The sequence below is a fragment of the Daldinia caldariorum genome (genome assembly GCF_022478825.1).
Source record: "Daldinia caldariorum strain CBS 122874 unplaced genomic scaffold F4812scaffold_2, whole genome shotgun sequence".
Classification (NCBI taxonomy): Eukaryota; Fungi; Ascomycota; class Sordariomycetes; order Xylariales; family Hypoxylaceae; genus Daldinia; species Daldinia caldariorum.
In genome coordinates this window covers 703,581-721,357 of record NW_025953038.1, presented here as the reverse complement: position 1 = coordinate 721,357, position 17,777 = coordinate 703,581, and the positions used below count along the sequence as shown (strand labels likewise).

At 48.6% G+C, this 17,777-nt stretch overlaps 6 protein-coding genes across 6 annotated transcripts; 3 read left to right on the top strand and 3 right to left on the bottom strand.

The window, feature by feature from the left end:
* Window positions 1–296: 296 nt before the first annotated feature.
* On the bottom strand, window positions 297–2,065 carry F4812DRAFT_413126 (Sm-like ribonucleoprotein). The gene is made up of 3 exons (XM_047932757.1): window positions 1,555–2,065; window positions 1,398–1,466; window positions 297–1,287 (listed from the first exon to the last, which is right to left on the bottom strand). The coding sequence occupies exons 1-3, from the start codon at window positions 1,718–1,720 to the stop codon at window positions 968–970; spliced, it is 555 nt and encodes a 184-aa protein (XP_047793509.1). The 5' UTR covers window positions 1,721–2,065; the 3' UTR covers window positions 297–967.
* Window positions 2,066–2,830: 765 nt separating this feature from the next.
* Window positions 2,831–5,336, top strand: F4812DRAFT_413123 (PLP-dependent transferase). The gene is made up of 3 exons (XM_047932756.1): window positions 2,831–3,165; window positions 3,295–3,900; window positions 3,967–5,336. The coding sequence occupies exons 1-3, from the start codon at window positions 3,062–3,064 to the stop codon at window positions 4,958–4,960; spliced, it is 1,704 nt and encodes a 567-aa protein (XP_047793508.1). The 5' UTR covers window positions 2,831–3,061; the 3' UTR covers window positions 4,961–5,336.
* A 212-nt stretch (window positions 5,337–5,548) lies between these two features.
* On the bottom strand, window positions 5,549–7,840 carry F4812DRAFT_169996 (mitochondrial branched-chain alpha-ketoacid dehydrogenase kinase-domain-containing protein). The gene is made up of 4 exons (XM_047929924.1): window positions 7,553–7,840; window positions 7,328–7,476; window positions 6,277–7,265; window positions 5,549–6,200 (listed from the first exon to the last, which is right to left on the bottom strand). Exons 1-4 carry the CDS (start codon window positions 7,665–7,667, stop codon window positions 6,137–6,139), a joined length of 1,317 nt encoding a protein of 438 aa, XP_047793507.1. The 5' UTR covers window positions 7,668–7,840; the 3' UTR covers window positions 5,549–6,136.
* Window positions 7,841–8,374: 534 nt separating this feature from the next.
* Window positions 8,375–10,411, top strand: F4812DRAFT_169907 (uncharacterized protein). Its single transcript, XM_047929922.1, has 3 exons — window positions 8,375–9,830; window positions 9,896–9,975; window positions 10,042–10,411. The coding sequence occupies exons 1-3, from the start codon at window positions 9,075–9,077 to the stop codon at window positions 10,292–10,294; spliced, it is 1,089 nt and encodes a 362-aa protein (XP_047793506.1). The 5' UTR covers window positions 8,375–9,074; the 3' UTR covers window positions 10,295–10,411.
* A 1,545-nt stretch (window positions 10,412–11,956) lies between these two features.
* Window positions 11,957–15,007, top strand: F4812DRAFT_467375 (uncharacterized protein). The gene is made up of 7 exons (XM_047938647.1): window positions 11,957–12,787; window positions 12,853–12,879; window positions 12,932–13,138; window positions 13,199–13,422; window positions 13,479–13,892; window positions 13,953–14,078; window positions 14,132–15,007. The coding sequence occupies exons 1-7, from the start codon at window positions 12,256–12,258 to the stop codon at window positions 14,561–14,563; spliced, it is 1,962 nt and encodes a 653-aa protein (XP_047793505.1). The 5' UTR covers window positions 11,957–12,255; the 3' UTR covers window positions 14,564–15,007.
* A 244-nt stretch (window positions 15,008–15,251) lies between these two features.
* F4812DRAFT_467366 (uncharacterized protein) lies at window positions 15,252–17,724 on the bottom strand (the record flags this gene model as incomplete). The annotated part of the gene is made up of 5 exons (XM_047938646.1): window positions 15,252–16,693; window positions 16,843–16,948; window positions 17,050–17,405; window positions 17,457–17,483; window positions 17,616–17,724. 5 exons carry the CDS (start codon window positions 17,722–17,724, stop codon window positions 15,252–15,254), a joined length of 2,040 nt encoding a protein of 679 aa, XP_047793504.1.
* Window positions 17,725–17,777: the final 53 nt, after the last annotated feature.

The following is a 17,777-nucleotide window of genomic DNA, read 5'->3' as shown; positions in this document are numbered from 1 at the left end:
TCGCCCGTCTGTCCTGTTAGTATTGTTACCTTAGGTCTAGGTAGGTAGAGGTAGATACCTACCTACATATAGCTTATTACAAAAATAGCCCGATATTGGAATTCAGGACTAGGGTACATATGAGGTTAAGTGCCTACCTACCTAGCGAGAATATATAAATAGACCTTGAGTTACGGAGACTCGTCCCTTCGAAGATGAAATATGGATACTACCTACTTAAGACGCCATAGCAATAGCAATACTTATCCTAGATCACTCTGCTTTGCATGAGTACCTAACCTAACCTACCTATACACCCTGCCTTACTCACGATGGCATCGCATGTTGTGAGTTAACCCCTATTCCACGTTCCCGCCGCTCACATCTACTAAACCAAGAGAATATCTTAGAGCAAGCGAGGACTTTTAATTAACACGCAAAAAAGTCATTGCCGTGCAGAATAATGTCTCTCGAGGGGTGAACATTAGGTGCTGGGTATGAGGTTAGGTACCTAGGTAACTAGAGGCAGCCAAAGCCGAGTCAAACTGGGAGCTTCTCAAATCACCCAGGTATAAAGAATACTTTTTTTTTCACGCCTTCTACATACATACAACATAGCCCACGATTAAGTAATTAACTTTAGGTAGGGGAATGTGAGGGAGTGTGAGTACGAGTGCGGGTGCGGCTCCCGATTCTCTTTGGTGAGATTTGCTAGCAATTCTTCCAGACCAGTCCTGTGTACTAGGGTTGATGAAGGAGACATTTCACAATATTCTGTCCCTTGATCCATCTTGGTTAGGTACCTAACATACCACGCCTCCTTCGTGGCGTATATTTTCCACTCCTTCTCTTCCTTTTTGGGTTTGTGCTCATCCATCTAACGTAACCCGAACGGCTGGATGTGAGCCTAGTAACAAGAATCCCCCGTACCTCCCTCTCTTTCTCTCTCTCTCTCTCTCTCTTTCTTCTCTTCTTTCATAGTTCATCTTTAAAGTATGATTTCGCCCAAGTTTTCGCCCTCGAAGCCGAGGGTGGCGAGCTTCTGGAGCTTCTTCTTCTCCTTGGACTTCTCGATGGCCTTGCGCTCCTTGGCGAGCTTCTCGACGACGGCGAAGTCGGCCTTCTCGAACCCGGGGGGCGGGTCGTCATCCTTGTCGAGGTCGATCTCCCCGAGCAGGAGCACGTTCTCGCCGCGCACGAGGAAGATGCCGTGGGTCCGGTCCGCGTAGAACCCCTTGGGCTGCGGGTCCGAGGGCGCGGACGTCGTGGCGTATATGCGCTCGACTGTGGATTGGAGGACTAGGTTGGCTTAGAGGCGGGGAGTGTTATGTTAGTTATGTTAATTCCAATAAAAAAAACAAAAAATAATAAAGAAAAGGGAATGAGAATAGGGATATGTTTGTATATGGAGCCCGCACCAAATTGGTCCCAGCTTCGTAAAACTCCGTTTAGCTTCCGGCCATCTCGCAGACACACCAAGAGCTTTTCTATATAATGCCAAAATCTGGTTAACAAAAAAGAAAAGAACCTTGGGACACCGCGCTCATTTCGTCGCGTCGTGTTGTGTTGCCTTACTATCGGTGAGGTCTAGCAGCTGCGCAGCAGTAGTGAACATCTGGGGAGGGAGCTGTTGCGGCTGAGGGGGAGCAGCAGCAGCAGCAGCAGCGCGTCCCAAGGCGGGAGGGGGCATGGGGCCGCCCGGCTGGGGGGGAAGATCGTGGATCGATGGGTTGTCCATCATATCATTTGCTTGGTGTAAAATTTACGTGTAGTACTTGCGGCAATGGTCGTAGAAGTAGTAGTAGTAGTGGTGGTGGTGGTAGTAGAGGTGGAGCTATATCGATCCATAGAGAAGGAAGTAGGACATTCAGAAAAAAAAAGAGATTTAAAGCTCGAAACAGATTTTTTTTTCTTTTCTTTTTTTTACGTCGTTCGGTGTTTCCTCTGACCTAGACGATGTAGATGTAAAAAACAAAAAGAAAAAAAAGTATAAATGTATAAAAAATAAAATAAAATAAAGAACAGAAAAGTGTAACGAGTTACGATACGTCAGGCGCAATGTGCACTTAGCTGACGTCGTTCTCTTCTTTCAATGTGCCTTATGCCAACAAGCCATTGGCACAAGGAAACCACGTTATTAGTGGGATTGTGAACTTCTCGGTGGGGTAAGTATAATGGGGAGAAACGTTAATGCGCTAGTTGGATTGGGCTTGGATTATGTAATACGCTTTTGTCCAATGGTGAGAAGTACCTAGGTATCTAGGATTGGGACTTGAGACACCGGAGCAAACTCATCTTTTATTTTATTAGTTATTCATCTTTGAACTACAGGCTTTAAGCCCTTTCATTCTTATTATGTTTATCCCCTTAAACTGTTTTTAAGGTCTTATGAGAATTATATTGTATTAACGTGACAATACTATACACTATACACTATTTATACATTATATAGCTTAATAGCTTAACGTTCTGGAGCTGACCACAAGTTAAAGAAAGCACTTGCATATCTAGTTTAAAATGGGGGAGACAGGGACGATTACCTGAGTTTGTGAAATAATTCAAGAGCGTACCTCGGTATATTTTTACATAGTAACCTCAATCAGAGCCAACGGCCACTGAGGTGAAAGGTAATTGTCATCTTAACAGGTACTATGTAAGAAACAGCGAAGCAGCTCGCATTCGCGATAGCCTGGAGGGTATTACCGGATCTGGGAAGACGGGCCTAGGCTAGACAGGGGTAAACATGGGAAGGGTTCCACCTATGGTGTTGCCGAACATCCTTGCTTGCGCATGTGACGACTAGACGAAGGTACTCTTTGCCTTCGCTGCTTCCCTTCTTCTGCGGGACCATCTTTCCGGCGCAGCTTCGTTGTTCTCGGGATCCGACGAAACTTATTAAACTTATCTTTCCTAGGTATTTTTTTTTGTCTGGGGGATAAGAAGAAACCAATTCTTCTTACTCAATTACGTATTTATTTGAAGCTTTCCCTCGAGTTTCTTTCTTTGAGATGTTCTGCATAGTTTAGACGGGATTGACAATATCTGGCAATTGAGCCCGTTTTGGTTACAGCAGGTCGACATCATGCCGGGTTCTTCAAGAATGCCCATCAGCTTGCGCGAAAGCTTTGATAGCGTTAAGAAGCGCTCCCGGACCATTAACCCTCGGCAATTCTTCAATATCGACTTGTAAGTGTTTTAACGTCCTATGTGCTATTGCAATAGTATCCTCAAAAAAAAAATTACTATAAAATACATGAAATATAAGACGGAGAAAAGAGGAAAAAAAAAAAAACTAATTATTGCGTTCTTCTATAGACTTCGAAATATTGTCTTCTTTTTCTTCGTTCTACGTATTGTCCGTCGCACTTTCTGGAAGCTGAAGGGCCGTGGCCTCTTCGGCACCATAGCAGAACTATACCACGATGTACGACGTGTATTATACGGCTATTTCCTACGTGCCCCGGGAGTGAGGACACAGGTACGAAAGCAGATCACCGAGTCATTAGCCAAGGTGCAGGCAAAGATGATCCCTGTCGATGGTACACGATACACAACATTGCCAAAGGAAGGCTGGACAGATGATGCCCTACGAGCTGAGCTCGATACTTTAGCAAATATGGACCATACCAAGTGGGAAGACGGTTATGTATCCGGTGCTGTATACCACGGCGAGGAGGATTTGCTAAAGTTACAGACGGAGGCCTACGGAAAGTTTACAGTCGCAAACCCGATACATCCGGACGTCTTCCCTGGTGTTCGGAAGATGGAAGCCGAGGTTGTCGCAATGGTCCTCTCCATGTTCCATGCCCCACCAACCGCTGCCGGTGTCTGCACTAGTGGTGGAACCGAGAGTATCCTGATGGCATGTTATAGTGCGCGGCAGAAGGCATATGCAGAGCGTGGTGTTACCGAACCCGAGATGTAAGTCGTGTATAGCGCACAATCTAATCTACACTTAGGAATTAGGTACTGACTTAACGGATACAGGATCCTACCGGAGACGGCACACACGGCTTTCCGGAAAGCTGGCGACTACTTCAAGATCAAGATTCACTTGGTACCTTGTCCCGCCCCCACATACCAAGTGGATGTTCACCGTGTATCCCGCCTCATCAACTCCAACACTATTATCCTTGTCGGATCCGCACCCAACTTCCCTCATGGTATCATGGATGACATCTCCGCTCTATCCAAGTTAGCGTTGAAACGCCGTCTACCACTGCATGTAGACTGCTGTCTAGGCTCGTTCTTAGTCCCGTTCCTTGATAGGGCTGGTTTTGACACAGAACCTTTCGACTTCCGACTCAAGGGTGTCACCTCTATCTCCTGTGACACGCATAAGTACGGTTTCGCGCCCAAGGGCAGCTCCACCGTCCTCTACCGTACTCAGGAACTGCGCACATACCAGTACTTCGTCTCCCCGGACTGGTCCGGTGGTGTATACGCTTCTCCCGGTATCGCAGGTTCCCGCCCCGGCGCCCTTATCGCCGGGTGCTGGACCAGTATGATGCGAGTCGGCGAAGCCGGGTACATCGAATCATGCGTCAAGATCGTCGGATGCGCCAAGAAGATTGCCGAACACGTAACATCTTCCCCTACCCTCAGCACGGAACTCGAGATCCTAGGCCGTCCCCTCGTTTCCGTTGTCGCCTTCACCGCCCGCAACCTCAACATTTACGACATCGCAGACGGCATGAGCCACAAGGGCTGGCATCTCAATGCCCTACAAAACCCACCCGCCATGCACGTCGCTGTCACTATGCCTATCGTTAAGGTATGGGAGCGCCTCGTCGCCGATCTCGAAGCTGTGATTGAGGAGGAGCGCGAGAAGGAACGCGTTCGTGTCGTCGAGGGAAAGTCACCTAAGGGGAAGGCTACAGGTGATGCTGCCGCCCTCTACGGTGTTGCAGGAAGTCTACCGAACAAATCCGTTGTTGTGGATTTGGCGACTGGGTTCATAGATTTGATGTACAAGGCGTGATGAGATTCAAACGAGATACCATACCTCCTTGTACTAAGATCCAGAAGAGGAAAACAAACAGTATAGCGGACGGAAGCGAATCGCATAGTTATTAGGCACATGATTAGGACCAGTGTATGTTAGGAAAGGAATAGCGTTGGAAACCATTATGAGGTAGTCTTATAATGGCTGTATATATATAAGGTAGGGAAGGGAAGGAGGAAACTACGAAAGGGAATATGAGAGGGGGGTATCATACTAAAATTACCTCCATGCATGGTGTATACTTATTTGATCGCAAGACATAGCGAATAGTTTAAACTACCTGTACTTGTTATAGGTACCTCTAGGTAGGTAGTATAACATGATAACAAGGGCAATTACCAATAACAACAAAGTCTTCAATACCTGATCAATGCAGTTTTTTATCTACTTAGGTATATACACTTGCGGCGGGAGAAAAAAAAGGCTGCTCTTTCTGAAAAATGGCCTAGTTCTCTCAATGCTTTTTTTTGTATATATATACACATACACCATCACCATGCCTTGATGCAGAGCTTAGTAGTAGTAGTAGTAGTAAGTAGTCAGTCATAGTCATTCCGGCCGCCTTTCTTCCCCTCCGTCCGTAATTTCCCATCCTGCGCCGTTTAGAACTAGTGAAAAAAAGAAGCATTGGGGAGAGTGATACCGAAAAAAAAACCCCCCCCAAAAAAAACGAAGAGAGAAGAGAAAGACGGCGTGCCGTATCTCTCTTCCTCTCCCCAAAAAAGGCCGCCCTGTTTCATTTTTCTTTCTTCTGACTATTACACGTTATTCTCCCCAATTTCACCTTTTGATCCCTCTTCTCTCTTTCTCTCTCGTCTCTCATCTCTATCCCATCCATTGTCGGACGGACGGACGGACAGATAGATAAAATCCGAGATTTAAAAAAAAAAGAAAACAAGAAAAGGACCTATATAAATAAATCATACAAATAAACCGGCGTGACGATAGGTAGATACCTAATCATGATCATAACTCGGCTTTCTCGTCGTCGACGCGAGAAAAGCGGCTGTCTTCCTGGCTGATCATGGATTCGGTGTCGCCGACCTGCTTGCGCTCCGAGACCTCGAAGAACTTGAGCCGTTTCCTCAACTTGATTCTATGCGGCAACGTCAATCCTTGGGACGATGACCACTCCCTCATGACTGCTGATTGCTATTGCAGGGGCTCCGACGAGCTCGACAAGCGGTTGAGGTGCAGATACACATCCGTCCCGTACCTGCAATTTTTGAATTAGTGGCGTGAAAAGGATGGTTTTCTGAGATGTCCCCAAAAAAAAAACACAGGTGACCTACCCTTCCATGCTAATCAGTTTTAAATCACCACCGAAATATCGAGCGTAAAGCCTCGAGATCGGTAATCCGTAGCCAAAGCCCGCCATCGGTGCCTTAAAATCGCTCTTATCAAAATCAGGGTCCAAGTTAGGGGTCCGGTCTACAGTCGTGTACATGTAAGTCCACACCAGCGGGATGGCACTTCGCGGTATACCGCCACCCTCATCGCTGACCTTAATTGTAATGTCTTCCCTCCCTTCCGCGACGATCACTTTCGTCACTGGGAACTCTTGCTTGTCCTGCCCGTGCGTCTCGACAACGGCTCTTAACGAGTTTTTCAAGGTCTCGAAGAGCATGTGCGATAAGTGGCCGGGGACGTACATAAAGTTCAGATCGGGGTTGCAGACAAGTTGGATCTTGGGCGCTTCGAAGAGTCCATAGTGGTCTTCGCATACGAACCGAGCATTCTCAATGGCCTCTTGCGCTAAATCCCTCACATTTGTCTTCGTACAGATAATACCGACATAAGTAGGATCGCGGTGGTGGCTCTGATCTGTTAAGGCAATGTGTTGTCCGATAAGCATACGAATACCTATTCGAGACATATAAAAACGATCCAGGAAGGACTGTATGTTATTGTCAATCTGCATGCGTTGCCTCCTTCGTTTGTATTCTAGGATGCCTTGTGCCATCGTTGTGACAACGCCATCGTGCCGCCTCTTGATCTTGTGTAATGTCTGTGCAAATTTGGAGTTGTACGCCTGTAACTCCGGTGGCCAATCGCCATTGTCGTCTACCATAGCAAAGTATCTCCTTGTTGCTTGGTGCTTCTTACTGTTTGCCATACCAATTTGCGCCGGCGGCGCCGAGGCATACTGACCTTCGCGGATACTTGGATTCGGAGTCGCTTCGGAGAGCATAGGCCCTTTGCCGTTACTGAATTTCCCCGAGTTCAAGAGTCGATCTCGCACTTCTTTTGACAACTCTGGTCGCCCCAAGTTGATGATCTCCTATTATCACATGTCAGATGACTCATGCTCACGACCATCGCATTTTAAGTCAGGGAGCGTACCTCGAACGACTGCGCATACCAATCCTGGACTCTCCTGACCGATGGCATATCACTAAGTCCATCGGGAAGGCTTGTGAGCTCCTGCACTCGGTGCGCAAGGCGAATTGGTAGCTCTTCGGCGAGAAATTGAGAGGCTCGAAACAGGGTTCCTAAAACGGCAATGCAGAGTTAGCATGTTGCAATTGTAATCATGACGACAAAGAGGTGCAAAAAGTAATAACATACCAACTGACGGTCTCTCGCCAAACTGGACCATCTGCCTTAAACTTACCCCCGTGGCAGGGAAGAGGGAGTAATGGCGGATGGTGTCCATCAGCCTTTCGGATGCCTTCCACGACATGATGGGCGAGTTCGTTTGATTAACGAGGGCTCGGTGGTAGGCTTGTCGGGCCTGAAGATGTGTTGAATCTCAGGTAGGAAAGAGAAGTTCAGGCCATGAGACTCGAATTGGAAATGTGGAAGTTGGGGAAGTATGAGGCTATGAGCAATAGCACGAGACTAGATCGGAGTACCAGACCACCCCGCGGGAATTAGAATGACGTTGGATAGCAACGGGATAGCAGGGTCCTATCTGTAAAAGCTAAAGTGCCGAGGCTCTAAAAAAGAAATAAAGAGCTTTTAAAAAAGTCTAGGTTAGGTACCGGTTAGTTAGCCAGAACGCAACGTGAGACTCTTTGTGACTTCTTCTATAGACAAAAAAATTGACAAGAGATTAATAAGGATAAGAACAGCAACGAAGTAGACAATAGTTCATTATTGATGAATTGAATAGTATTGCCTCGAAGACTGAACATTTGAAAAAGATTAGGTACGTAAAATCCTAAGACCGTGTGAGATGGGCAGTTTAGACATTTGGAGAATGGAGATGGAGAACAATGGACCCGGCCATTCGTTAAGTGCAGAGTTTCGAAAGCCGTCATTGGCCGCTGGATTGTGGGGGCGCGGAGACATGGGAGGTTGGAAGTCGCACAGCTGTTTCGCCAGCTGCTTCCAGGTAAGAGGTACCTAACACAAGTTGGACAACAAAGTTTCTTTCCCCCGTATTTCCATATTTCCGTGTTTCCTACCCAGCTACCCAGCTACCCAGCTCCCTACGTTAAGCGTTAGGTACTAATGCAAAATCGGCAAGTGTTTAGGCGCCTCATTATGTACCTGCTAATGCGGGTCCCCCGCCAAATCTAGCCCTAAGTTCTAACTCTCTAACTCTCACTTTGACGGTTGACTTGATTTTTGGAGCTAGGTTTAGGTAGGTATTTGCATTGTACAACATAATCTGGAGATTTGAAATACTACTTACTAAATGCACAGGAAGTCAGTTCTTACGTTTTTTAATGTAAGAATATTGCGCAACTACCAAATATAAAACTTTATCTTACTTTAGATCTAGGAACATAGCGCCTCGACTTAAAAGGGAGTACAACAACAATAACAACAACACACACATGCTTAGTGCCCGATATGACTGCTTCGTATGCGGTTAATGTAGGCGCATGTACTTCCAATAGCTGTTGTTACAGGTGCCTTAGGCCTACACAAGACGCCAGCATTTACGGTGCACGGATCCAGGTTACATCAAACTTGCATCTATGATTTCCGACCGAAGAATATGTCACATCGTCAGGCATCTCTTGCCAGGCTCATCCATCACTCTTTGTCCAAATACGGAAGTTCTTATAAACGGCTATACGGACGTCCTTAATATAAACTGCCTATAGATATCGGACCTGTAGTTACCTTAATTTACCTTATGACGGACATAGATTCGGATGCAGAGCCGGATAGCCCTCCGGCCACGCCGGCCCTGCAAACGCCCCCTCGGAGCGCCAAGTTAGAGGAGTATCATCCCCCCTGGTCCTTATACCACGCTGCTGCAACTCCTCAATCATCACCACCAGCCTCTCCGTCCTTGCCGTCCTTGCGGCTTCACTCCTTAGGCATGTCTCCGTTCTCTCCAGCGCGTCGCCAGTTTACGTCGCCCCTTATTAAATCTGCATCCCTTGTGCATCTAACTGAGGCGGGGCGACCTGGGCGAGAATCCGTTGTACAAGACAGCAAAGACGTCCTCGTACAGCGACTAAATAATCTTGCCGCTCAGCTAAGCAAACAGGATAATATCCAAGAGCAGAATGTCAATAGACTGCATGCGAAAGTGGACGAGATGGAAAAGGCTCTATCCACGCGAGATTATCCGCCAAATCAGAAGTCTCTAAAGTCGAGACCTACCAGCATAGTACTGCAGGATAGCAGAAATGAACGCGACTCCTTCTGGGGACCGCTAACACCTGGGCATACGATGCCTAGTATTTCAACCGCGCCGTTACCTACGTACACGACTTCATCTACTCAAACTGAAGAAAGTCGTGATGCACGTGAAGTTGTCGCCGCTAAAGGGTCTCAGTTGTCGTCAGTGCAGGCTAATCGAGTCGCCGCGGAAGCACAAATTTTGTGCAAGGAACTAGAAGAGGTTGTCTCAGGACTACGCGCTCGACAGGAGGAAACAGATGTAAGAGCGTTACCAGCTCCCTTTATAAGCACATCTAGACTGATATGTATATACTACTTATGCAGCATATCCACGAACTACTTATCACACGTGCGGAACGCGCCGCGCAGAGAATCATTTACCTTGAAAAGCGGGTCAAGGAACTGTAAGTTTAGCCACGACGATCATTACCTACTCGAAGCTTTGGTTGGTGCTGACCGTTGCGGGGAAGCGAATGTGAACGAAACGAAGGTGAGATGGAGATGCTCAGCCTACAGATTCAGCTAAAGGCGATCGAGGTGCAGTGCTTAAGCTACGTGCCGAAAGATGCCGATGAGGAATTGCGAGAAAGCATTTCGGCATGGAAGACGGAGTGGTCTGCCCTGAAGCGAAAAAGGGCTCGAAGAAAAGCTAGCGCAGGCGAAGATCTAAGGACATTGGGAACTCACATCAGACAGCCGAAAAATACGAATTCCCCAGGCTGAATGAATACCGTACCGGCTACTTTTGTACATCATCGCCTGCTGAAGCCCGAATGTTTCTAGCGGTCTAGGGGTATTACTTAGAGGGGTAAACGGCGGTGGCGATCATACATATATTCCATCAGCTCGAGTTGCCCGGCAGGTGCTCGACATTGTATATATGTCAGTGTAACTAAGGCTGACTGAGGAATTCGCACAAAATCTGGTGGACCTACCAAAGAGGAATCTGGTTCGTGTATGGGTAGGACTCAGTTCAAGCTACACAGGAATTACCAGGAGGGTGGCACAAGTTGCGCAGATCCGTTTTCAGTTATAACATGCGCAAACAACGAATCCTGTGCGACAAGGCGAGGTTTCATCTACCATTTTGATGTACATATATTATTATTCCTTCTGTCTATCTGCTATGCATGCCTCGTCAAAGGTTCGGATATCACATAATTAGGAGTCTTTTTCTACTACTATCGCTCGGAACACCCCGAAGGCTTACTACAACAATGCAACGTTTAAAGTATGTTCAATACAAATTGTCACAGGGGTCTGTGTGTATGTAGGATATCAGAAATGTATACTGCATATATGAGAGGATGACAAGTATGAGAGGATGATAAGCTTATTGAAAAAGGTGCGGTTCGAGTTACGTCACAGGAAGCTGTTTAGGGATCTTGGCCAATTACATGCGGTATGTGGTATAGGTACCCCAACCTTTGAATGACATCCACTTCCTCCGCTTTCCTTTGTGTCGGGAAAAGAAATACGTATAGGTTACAATTACCTTAAGTATTCACAGCAGATCTAGGTGGAGAAGCAGAGAAGGCGCGTGCAATGGTAGAAGCTAAACCGGGTAGCTGCAAGGCTCGTGTAACAACTGATAGGTACGGGGTTAGTCTCTTACACCGAGCATAGGCATACTACATGGTACATCCATATACCGTAGGTATTGTACAGGGCAACTACCAACATCCAACATCCAACATCTTACATTGCATCTTCTACAACTTAAAAATGCCTTGACTGATTCTAAGTGTCATACCTGTCCCCCATACGAGAGCTTCAAAGTTACTTTCGATATGCATAAAACTTCATTCGGTATGGTCATGTCAGCGTATTGGCCTGGCCGTATTGGAAGCTCATTCTCTTTCACTTACATGGATAATGTGTGTGGTGCAATCTGGAAATCTTTTCGTTCCCGTTTCCGCGCAGTGTTGCTTCGAAGGATTCTAACCCCTATCACTTTTTTAATATATTCAGGCTTTCCAAGTACTGTTAACCATCGTTGTCCATGCTGCCGTTCGGATATCTGGCAAACCATGCCGGCAAAGCCTAGAACTATCTACGTCACTGTCCTCTCATTCGGCTTCTACTAGGCATCCTAGAGGGACTGATCAGGGACTGATCCATGAATTACTGCGGTTGGAAGCTTGGGGGCTCCTTGGCAAAAAGCAAAAGTTAATCGTCTTCCATTGGCTTACCCCAGGAATACTATACTTCAGCAAGCGTAGAGTCCGCACAAGTACCCCTGTCATCCCGAATAGAGCAGCACTACAAGATGACGTCGGCTCATTTTAGGGGAATCCTTCGGAGGCCCCTTTGACCAACGAGGCTCGAAGTATAGCCTTTGTACTACACTATATCCCGCCCGTCATGTATAGCTCTCACGCGATGATCGACGGTCATTTTTGCGAATAAAGGCTGCCGAGCCCGAGCCCTTGATCGAGCGTGCATATCGTTATGTGGCCCTTACTTACTGCCTTGTCCAGTTGACTGATATAATTAGTCCCGAGGCTCCCGTTCATACCTATAGTTGTTATTTTGTCTGTGTATTTTCAAGTTTTGGTTTCTTCTCCACCTTGCCAGTTAAGCTTGTATCAGCACTATATAAAGTCTCATAGGGGATGAAATAAGTAAACTGAGAACCAAAAGTTGTCTATACAGCTTCATAATCAAGTGATTAGACCAAAAACATGGCTTCCGATGCGGGAGACCCACCCAAAGATGGTCCGTCAGAGGAGAAGAGAGAGGATATCCAACCTCGGAAAGGGTCTCGCTATTCTGAAGCGTCTCCCTCCGAGCTCGAGCATCGTGAAACTAAAGACAAGATACCAGATGAAGGGGAGAGAAAACGTCTAGAAGCCACAGCCAAGCTAGAGAACCCTCTTGCTGGTCTCTCTCAGACACAGCTAGCCCAGCAAGGTGAAGAGTTCTGTGCGAAGCATGGCATTACCGATGCGGAGGACATTCGTGCTTTTCGGCTCGGCGCCATGATTGCCGGTAACTTGAATAAGTACGACACCATCGACGAGCTTACCGATCGTGAAAAGGGCATTCTCGACAAAGAGATCACACACAAATGGTCAAACCCCAAGATGCTCTATGCGGTAATTGTCATCTGCTCGCTCTGTGCCGCCGTTCAAGGTATGGATGAGACTGTAGTGAATGGTGCGCAGTCATTTTACAAAGCCGAATTTGGTATAGGAGATGCCAACTCTCAGAGGGGTAAGCTATTGAGACGATGTCACGTACACAACCCACACTACGTGCTAACCAATGCGTCCGAACAGATTCATGGCTCCTAGGCCTCGTCAATGGTAAGTCCATTCTTCCCGGCGAGCAGCTAAACAATAGCTGACAACCCTCCAGCTGCACCGTACATCTGCTGCGCCTTCGTTGGTTGCTGGCTTACAGAACCGATGAATAAGGCTTTCGGGCGCCGCGGTACCGTCTTCGTCTCTTGTGCCATATCGGCTTTAGCTTGTTTCTGGCAAGCCTTTACAAATACTTGGTGGCATATGTTCATCGCGCGTTTTGCTCTCGGTCTTGGCATTGGCCCGAAGTCAGCTACAACCCGTAAGTTGGCATTTTGGACTTACAGAACGATGGATATAAACAGCGCTAACTATCTCTAAGCCATCTTCGCTGCCGAGTGTTCCCCGCCGAAGCTTCGTGGTGCTTTGGTTATGCAGTGGCAGATGTGGACTGCTTTCGGTATCATGCTTGGATATGTAATGGATTTGGCCTTCTTCAACGTTCCGGATTTATCTGGAATTATAGGACTCAATTGGCGCCTTATGATGGGATCCGCTTTGCTACCGGCTGTCATCGTCTGCGCTATCGTATACTTTACCCCTGAGGTAGGTGACACACAGCCTCTAGAGATCCCAAGAAGTTAGTTACTAAAACACCATAGTCGCCTCGATGGTACCTTACCAAAAATCGACACGCCGATGCTTATAAGTCAATCTGCCAGCTACGGTTCGAAAAGGTCCAGGCCGCGCGCGACCTCTTCTATATGGACACCCTCCTTCAGGTCGAGAAAGAAACTATGCACATAGGCCAGAGCAAAATTAAGGAGTTCCTTACCATCCGTCGAAACCGGAATGCCATGGTTGCATCGGAGATTGTTATGTTCATGCAGCAATTCTGCGGTGTCAATGCCATTGCGTACTATTCAACAGAAATCTTCATTGAAAGTGGCTTCTCTACCCAAGAGGCTCTCGTGGCCTCGCTTGGTTTCGGTATCGTCAATTTTTTGTTCGCTCTTCCAGCGTTTTACACCATCGATACCTTTGGTCGGCGCAATCTACTTCTTACTACTTTCCCCGTAGGTCCATCTCTTTATAACTATCCATTTCATGGCAAAGTAGCTAACGTAGTAATACAGCTCATGTCTCTCTTCTTGTTCTTCACGGGCTTCAGCTTTTGGATCCCGGAAAATAGTACTGCCCATATTGGCTGTATAGCGTTAGGTATTTATCTATTCGGCGTGGTTTACTCGCCAGGAGAAGGGGTAGGATAAGCTCAATGCTTTCCGAATAATGCTTATACTAATTTACCTCTTAGCCGGTTCCATTCACATACAGTGCCGAAGCGTACCCGCTGTACATACGGCCAATCGGAATGTCGTTGGCAACAGCGACAACATGGTTCTTTAATTCCGTAATCTCTCTCACGTGGCCTGCGATGACCCAAGCATGGACGCCTCAAGGCGCCTTTTCATGGTACGCGGCGTGGAACGTTATCGGATTCTTCCTTGTGCTCTTCTTCCTTCCCGAAACGAAGGAAAAGACGCTCGAGGAGCTTGACGCCGTCTTTAACGTCCCAATCCGTAGCCTAGTGCGCTATGGCGCGGACCAGTTCATCTACTTTTGGGCCCACTACATCTTCCGTCGCGACGTCGCACCGCCTAAGGTCCCGTCCGCGACGGCGGATATCGAGTACACGAGGGAACGATTTTCTCAGGAGAAGACACACGATGCGACTTCTCGTGTCTGAAGAACTTGCGCTACCAACTTAAAGGATTGATTACCCCCTTTTTTTAAACTTTCTGTTGTCGAAGGGCCATACTCTTTTAGCTCGGACGTTTCTAGTCAAGATGATCAGTACTAGATGGGATTTAAGGATGAAGATTAATGGATACTCTTCACGCGAAATGCCTCTCATTAATTCTTTTTTTTATACCCATTTTTGAAAATCATCTTATATTGAAGGAAAATAGTAAATATGTACCTAAGGTACCTAGATGATGATGGACGGCTTGGGATATAAAACCACTACCTGAGTAACTAACCTACCTAGGCACCTTAGGTACATATAATTGAATCTTGTCATAGGAAAAGTGCCTATTAAAAGACGACTTTGTGAATTTATATTTTTAGTAGTATGATGCATAATGCTACCTTAGGTAGTAAGACTATACCGAAGTTGACAGGAAATGCCGCCTTGCTGGTATAAGTGTTCTGGTTCAATTTCCCCTTCCCGTCTTAGATATTATACGGACATTATTACTCTATACCAACGCCCTTGAGTACCTAGAAGTGGTATATAGCGAGCGAACTCTAAAGTTAGGTACCTAACTAGCCCATTCTTGTTGTTTCGTTCTTCCCCCTTTTTTCCAATCTTGCCCCACTATTCCTACTAGTACCCCCCCCCCCCCCCCCCCCATTTACCCCCTTTTCCCAACTCAATGGCTCGAGTGGTGTCGGGCATGATGATGATGATGGCTTTTCCCACCTTCCTTACTACTACTCCCTTCTGCTCTATGGTGGTGGTGGTGGTGACCGTGATTATGACCATGGTGGCTATGGTGGCTATGATCATGATGGTGATGTTGTTGATGGTGATGTTGATGAGCGTGAGGCTGAGGCTGAGAATACGAGCCCAAAGCCAACCCCGAACTAGGCGCTCTCAACACCTCCGCCCACGTCGGGCCCTTATCATCCTCCCCGTCCCGTCTTCCTCTTCCTCTCTCTCTTTCTTCGGTCGCGCTGTACCGCCGTAGCCTACCGCTGTAGCGGTGCCGCCTTTTTTCCCCGGCAGTCGATCCCAGCGCCGTGTTCTCCTCATCCTGCTCCTCATCCTGCTCCCGGACCTCCCCCGGGGGCGGGAAAGCGGGAGCGGAAGCAGTCGTGCTGGTGGTATGCACCGCCTCGATCCGCCCGCCGCTGCTCTGACGCCTCCCGCTGGCTCGTTGGGCGTGGTCCGTCGGTGAGTATGCTGCCGGAGCCGGAGCGGGGGGAGCAGGTAAGTACCCCGCTGACCGGAAGGAACTGCTACCGCTACCGCTGCCGCTGCCGCTGCCGCTGCTACTCACGATATTCGGCGCGGAGGCGCGGAACGGCCTTGTGCGCGGCGGTGGGCTTCGCGCGCGATGGGAGGCGTGGTTGTTATGGTTGTGGTTGCTGTTACTCCCCGACGACGCGATCTGGTACCGGCTAAGCTGTTTCCCGATGTAGTAGCGACTCTGCTCCCGATCGCGGTACGTTTTGCGCTCCTCCTCCTCCTCCTCCTCCTCCTCGTCGTCGTTGTAGCGTCCCGTCTCCGCGTGTTTGCTGCTGCTATATCCGTCGCCTCTCCGCTCGGGGAAGACGTACCGCCGGATTATCGGGACGATAGCACTGCTCCGGTCCTTGGTACCTTGCGGCGGCGGCGGCAATGCTGGTGGTCGTGTTGATGGTGGCATGAGTGCCAGCGAGGACCTGGGACTGCCGGGCTCGAGAAGGCGGAGATCGTACATCAAGTCGTCAAGCGCGGCGGCGAGGACCTTCTTAGACCGCGGGTCGTTTCGGACGGGGAACTGGCTGCGGAACAGCTGCCTGGGGAGCCTCTCCGGCTCGGCTGTACCCACCCCTTTACCCGTTCCTGTGCCAGTGTCGGCGTAGGCGTAGGCGGGGGCATCGGCCACGAGCTGCACGTCCGCGGCGATCCTGTCCAGCCGCCGGAACTCCTCGTCCGGGTGCGCGAGGACGCACGTGGTGAAGTAGCGGACGAAGCCGGCGGGCGTCAGGCCCGGCACGCGCGGCCGCGAGTAGGCGTTCGGCGGCACGAGGTGGTACTGGCAGTCCAGGTCCGTGAAGAAGTCGGCGAGGCGCTCGTGGACGTCCCTGGCTCGGGAGTTGAGGATTTCTAAGGTACATGTGTGTGCGTGGTTAGTTTATTCCTAGTATATACTCACTCCCATGGTCACCGGTGCGAAATCTGCAGGTCGCGGAAGACTGAGATGTAAGGTACCGGCAAAGGCAGGCTGGCAAAAAAAAAAACAAAAAAAAACTCACCGATAAAGGGGTAAATCTCCGGGTTCAGCCTATATCTCGAGTAGAGAGCGCACAGCTTCTCGGGGGTGATGACAAGGTCATTGCTTCCGGGCGCCAGATCATCGATCTACGACTCCAGACGCATTAGTCACCTAGTATCCAATTCCATACGGCAGCGTCTATCTTCCTCTCTCTCTCTATATATATCTGGGTAAATATGCAACGTACAATATACTTCGCCAGGCCCCTCAGGAACTGGTTGCTCCGCGCAGTCGCGTACCCGTTCTCGTCGAACAGCATACCCCATTCTACCACCCCCACCCCAGCGCCGGAGCCGGACCGTCGATGCACCGCCGGGAGGTGGCCGGTCGACGTTCGGGGTGGTCCGCGGTCGGTGAACCGGACCCCGGGCCTAGAGGCGTCTCCTATTGCTGGGCTCGTCGGGCTCGGTGGGGTTTTGATAGCGGCGGTTGTGCTAGTCGTACTTGTACTGTCGATGGATGAAGATATGGTTGAGCCTGAGGAACTTGATGCGGACTGTTCCTGGTGGGGCCTGGCGACCTGGTATCCCTCAGCTGCCTCGGCTGCTTGCTATTAGCGTCCGTCCACATTGAAATAATCAGGGCCGACTCCACCTTCATCTTCATCTACCCCGTGCTTATCTGTGAAATTTAAAGGTTGTTAGTCTCGAACTATTCGGGTTATACTAGCCCATCAAGCTAGAAAGGACGAGCTATCGCCATCGAGGGGTGCTTGAGGGTGGCCGCAAGAAAGCGGCCCATGCTGAGACGTACCGTTCTCCGGATACTCTGACTCCACTCCACGAATGCTCTGGGCCTCCCAGTTATGATTGTTAGTTTTCAAATGGTTGGCCTTGTCGTACGAAGGGTGTTCTTCTGCCATCATCATCATCAACTAAAGATTTAAATAGCCCTAGATACGGTTCATAAAGAAAT

Coding starts and splice junctions, on each gene's coding strand:
- F4812DRAFT_413126 (XM_047932757.1), bottom strand. CDS start 1,720: ATGATGGACAACCCATCGATCCACGATCTTCCCCCCCAGCCGGGCGGC. Junction 1,467..1,554: donor GCTGCTAGACCTCACCGATA/GTAAGGCAACAC, acceptor GGCATTATATAG/AAAAGCTCTTGGTGTGTCTG. Junction 1,288..1,397: donor ACGAAGCTGGGACCAATTTG/GTGCGGGCTCCA, acceptor CCCGCCTCTAAG/CCAACCTAGTCCTCCAATCC.
- F4812DRAFT_413123 (XM_047932756.1), top strand. CDS start 3,062: ATGCCGGGTTCTTCAAGAATGCCCATCAGCTTGCGCGAAAGCTTTGAT. Junction 3,166..3,294: donor CAATTCTTCAATATCGACTT/GTAAGTGTTTTA, acceptor GTTCTTCTATAG/ACTTCGAAATATTGTCTTCT. Junction 3,901..3,966: donor GGTGTTACCGAACCCGAGAT/GTAAGTCGTGTA, acceptor TAACGGATACAG/GATCCTACCGGAGACGGCAC.
- F4812DRAFT_169996 (XM_047929924.1), bottom strand. CDS start 7,667: ATGTCGTGGAAGGCATCCGAAAGGCTGATGGACACCATCCGCCATTAC. Junction 7,477..7,552: donor TGGCGAGAGACCGTCAGTTG/GTATGTTATTAC, acceptor TTGCCGTTTTAG/GAACCCTGTTTCGAGCCTCT. Junction 6,201..6,276: donor AAACTGATTAGCATGGAAGG/GTAGGTCACCTG, acceptor CAAAAATTGCAG/GTACGGGACGGATGTGTATC.
- F4812DRAFT_169907 (XM_047929922.1), top strand. CDS start 9,075: ATGACGGACATAGATTCGGATGCAGAGCCGGATAGCCCTCCGGCCACG. Junction 9,831..9,895: donor CTCGACAGGAGGAAACAGAT/GTAAGAGCGTTA, acceptor CTACTTATGCAG/CATATCCACGAACTACTTAT. Junction 9,976..10,041: donor GAAAAGCGGGTCAAGGAACT/GTAAGTTTAGCC, acceptor GTTGCGGGGAAG/CGAATGTGAACGAAACGAAG.
- F4812DRAFT_467375 (XM_047938647.1), top strand. CDS start 12,256: ATGGCTTCCGATGCGGGAGACCCACCCAAAGATGGTCCGTCAGAGGAG. Junction 12,788..12,852: donor AGATGCCAACTCTCAGAGGG/GTAAGCTATTGA, acceptor GCGTCCGAACAG/ATTCATGGCTCCTAGGCCTC. Junction 13,139..13,198: donor CCCGAAGTCAGCTACAACCC/GTAAGTTGGCAT, acceptor ACTATCTCTAAG/CCATCTTCGCTGCCGAGTGT.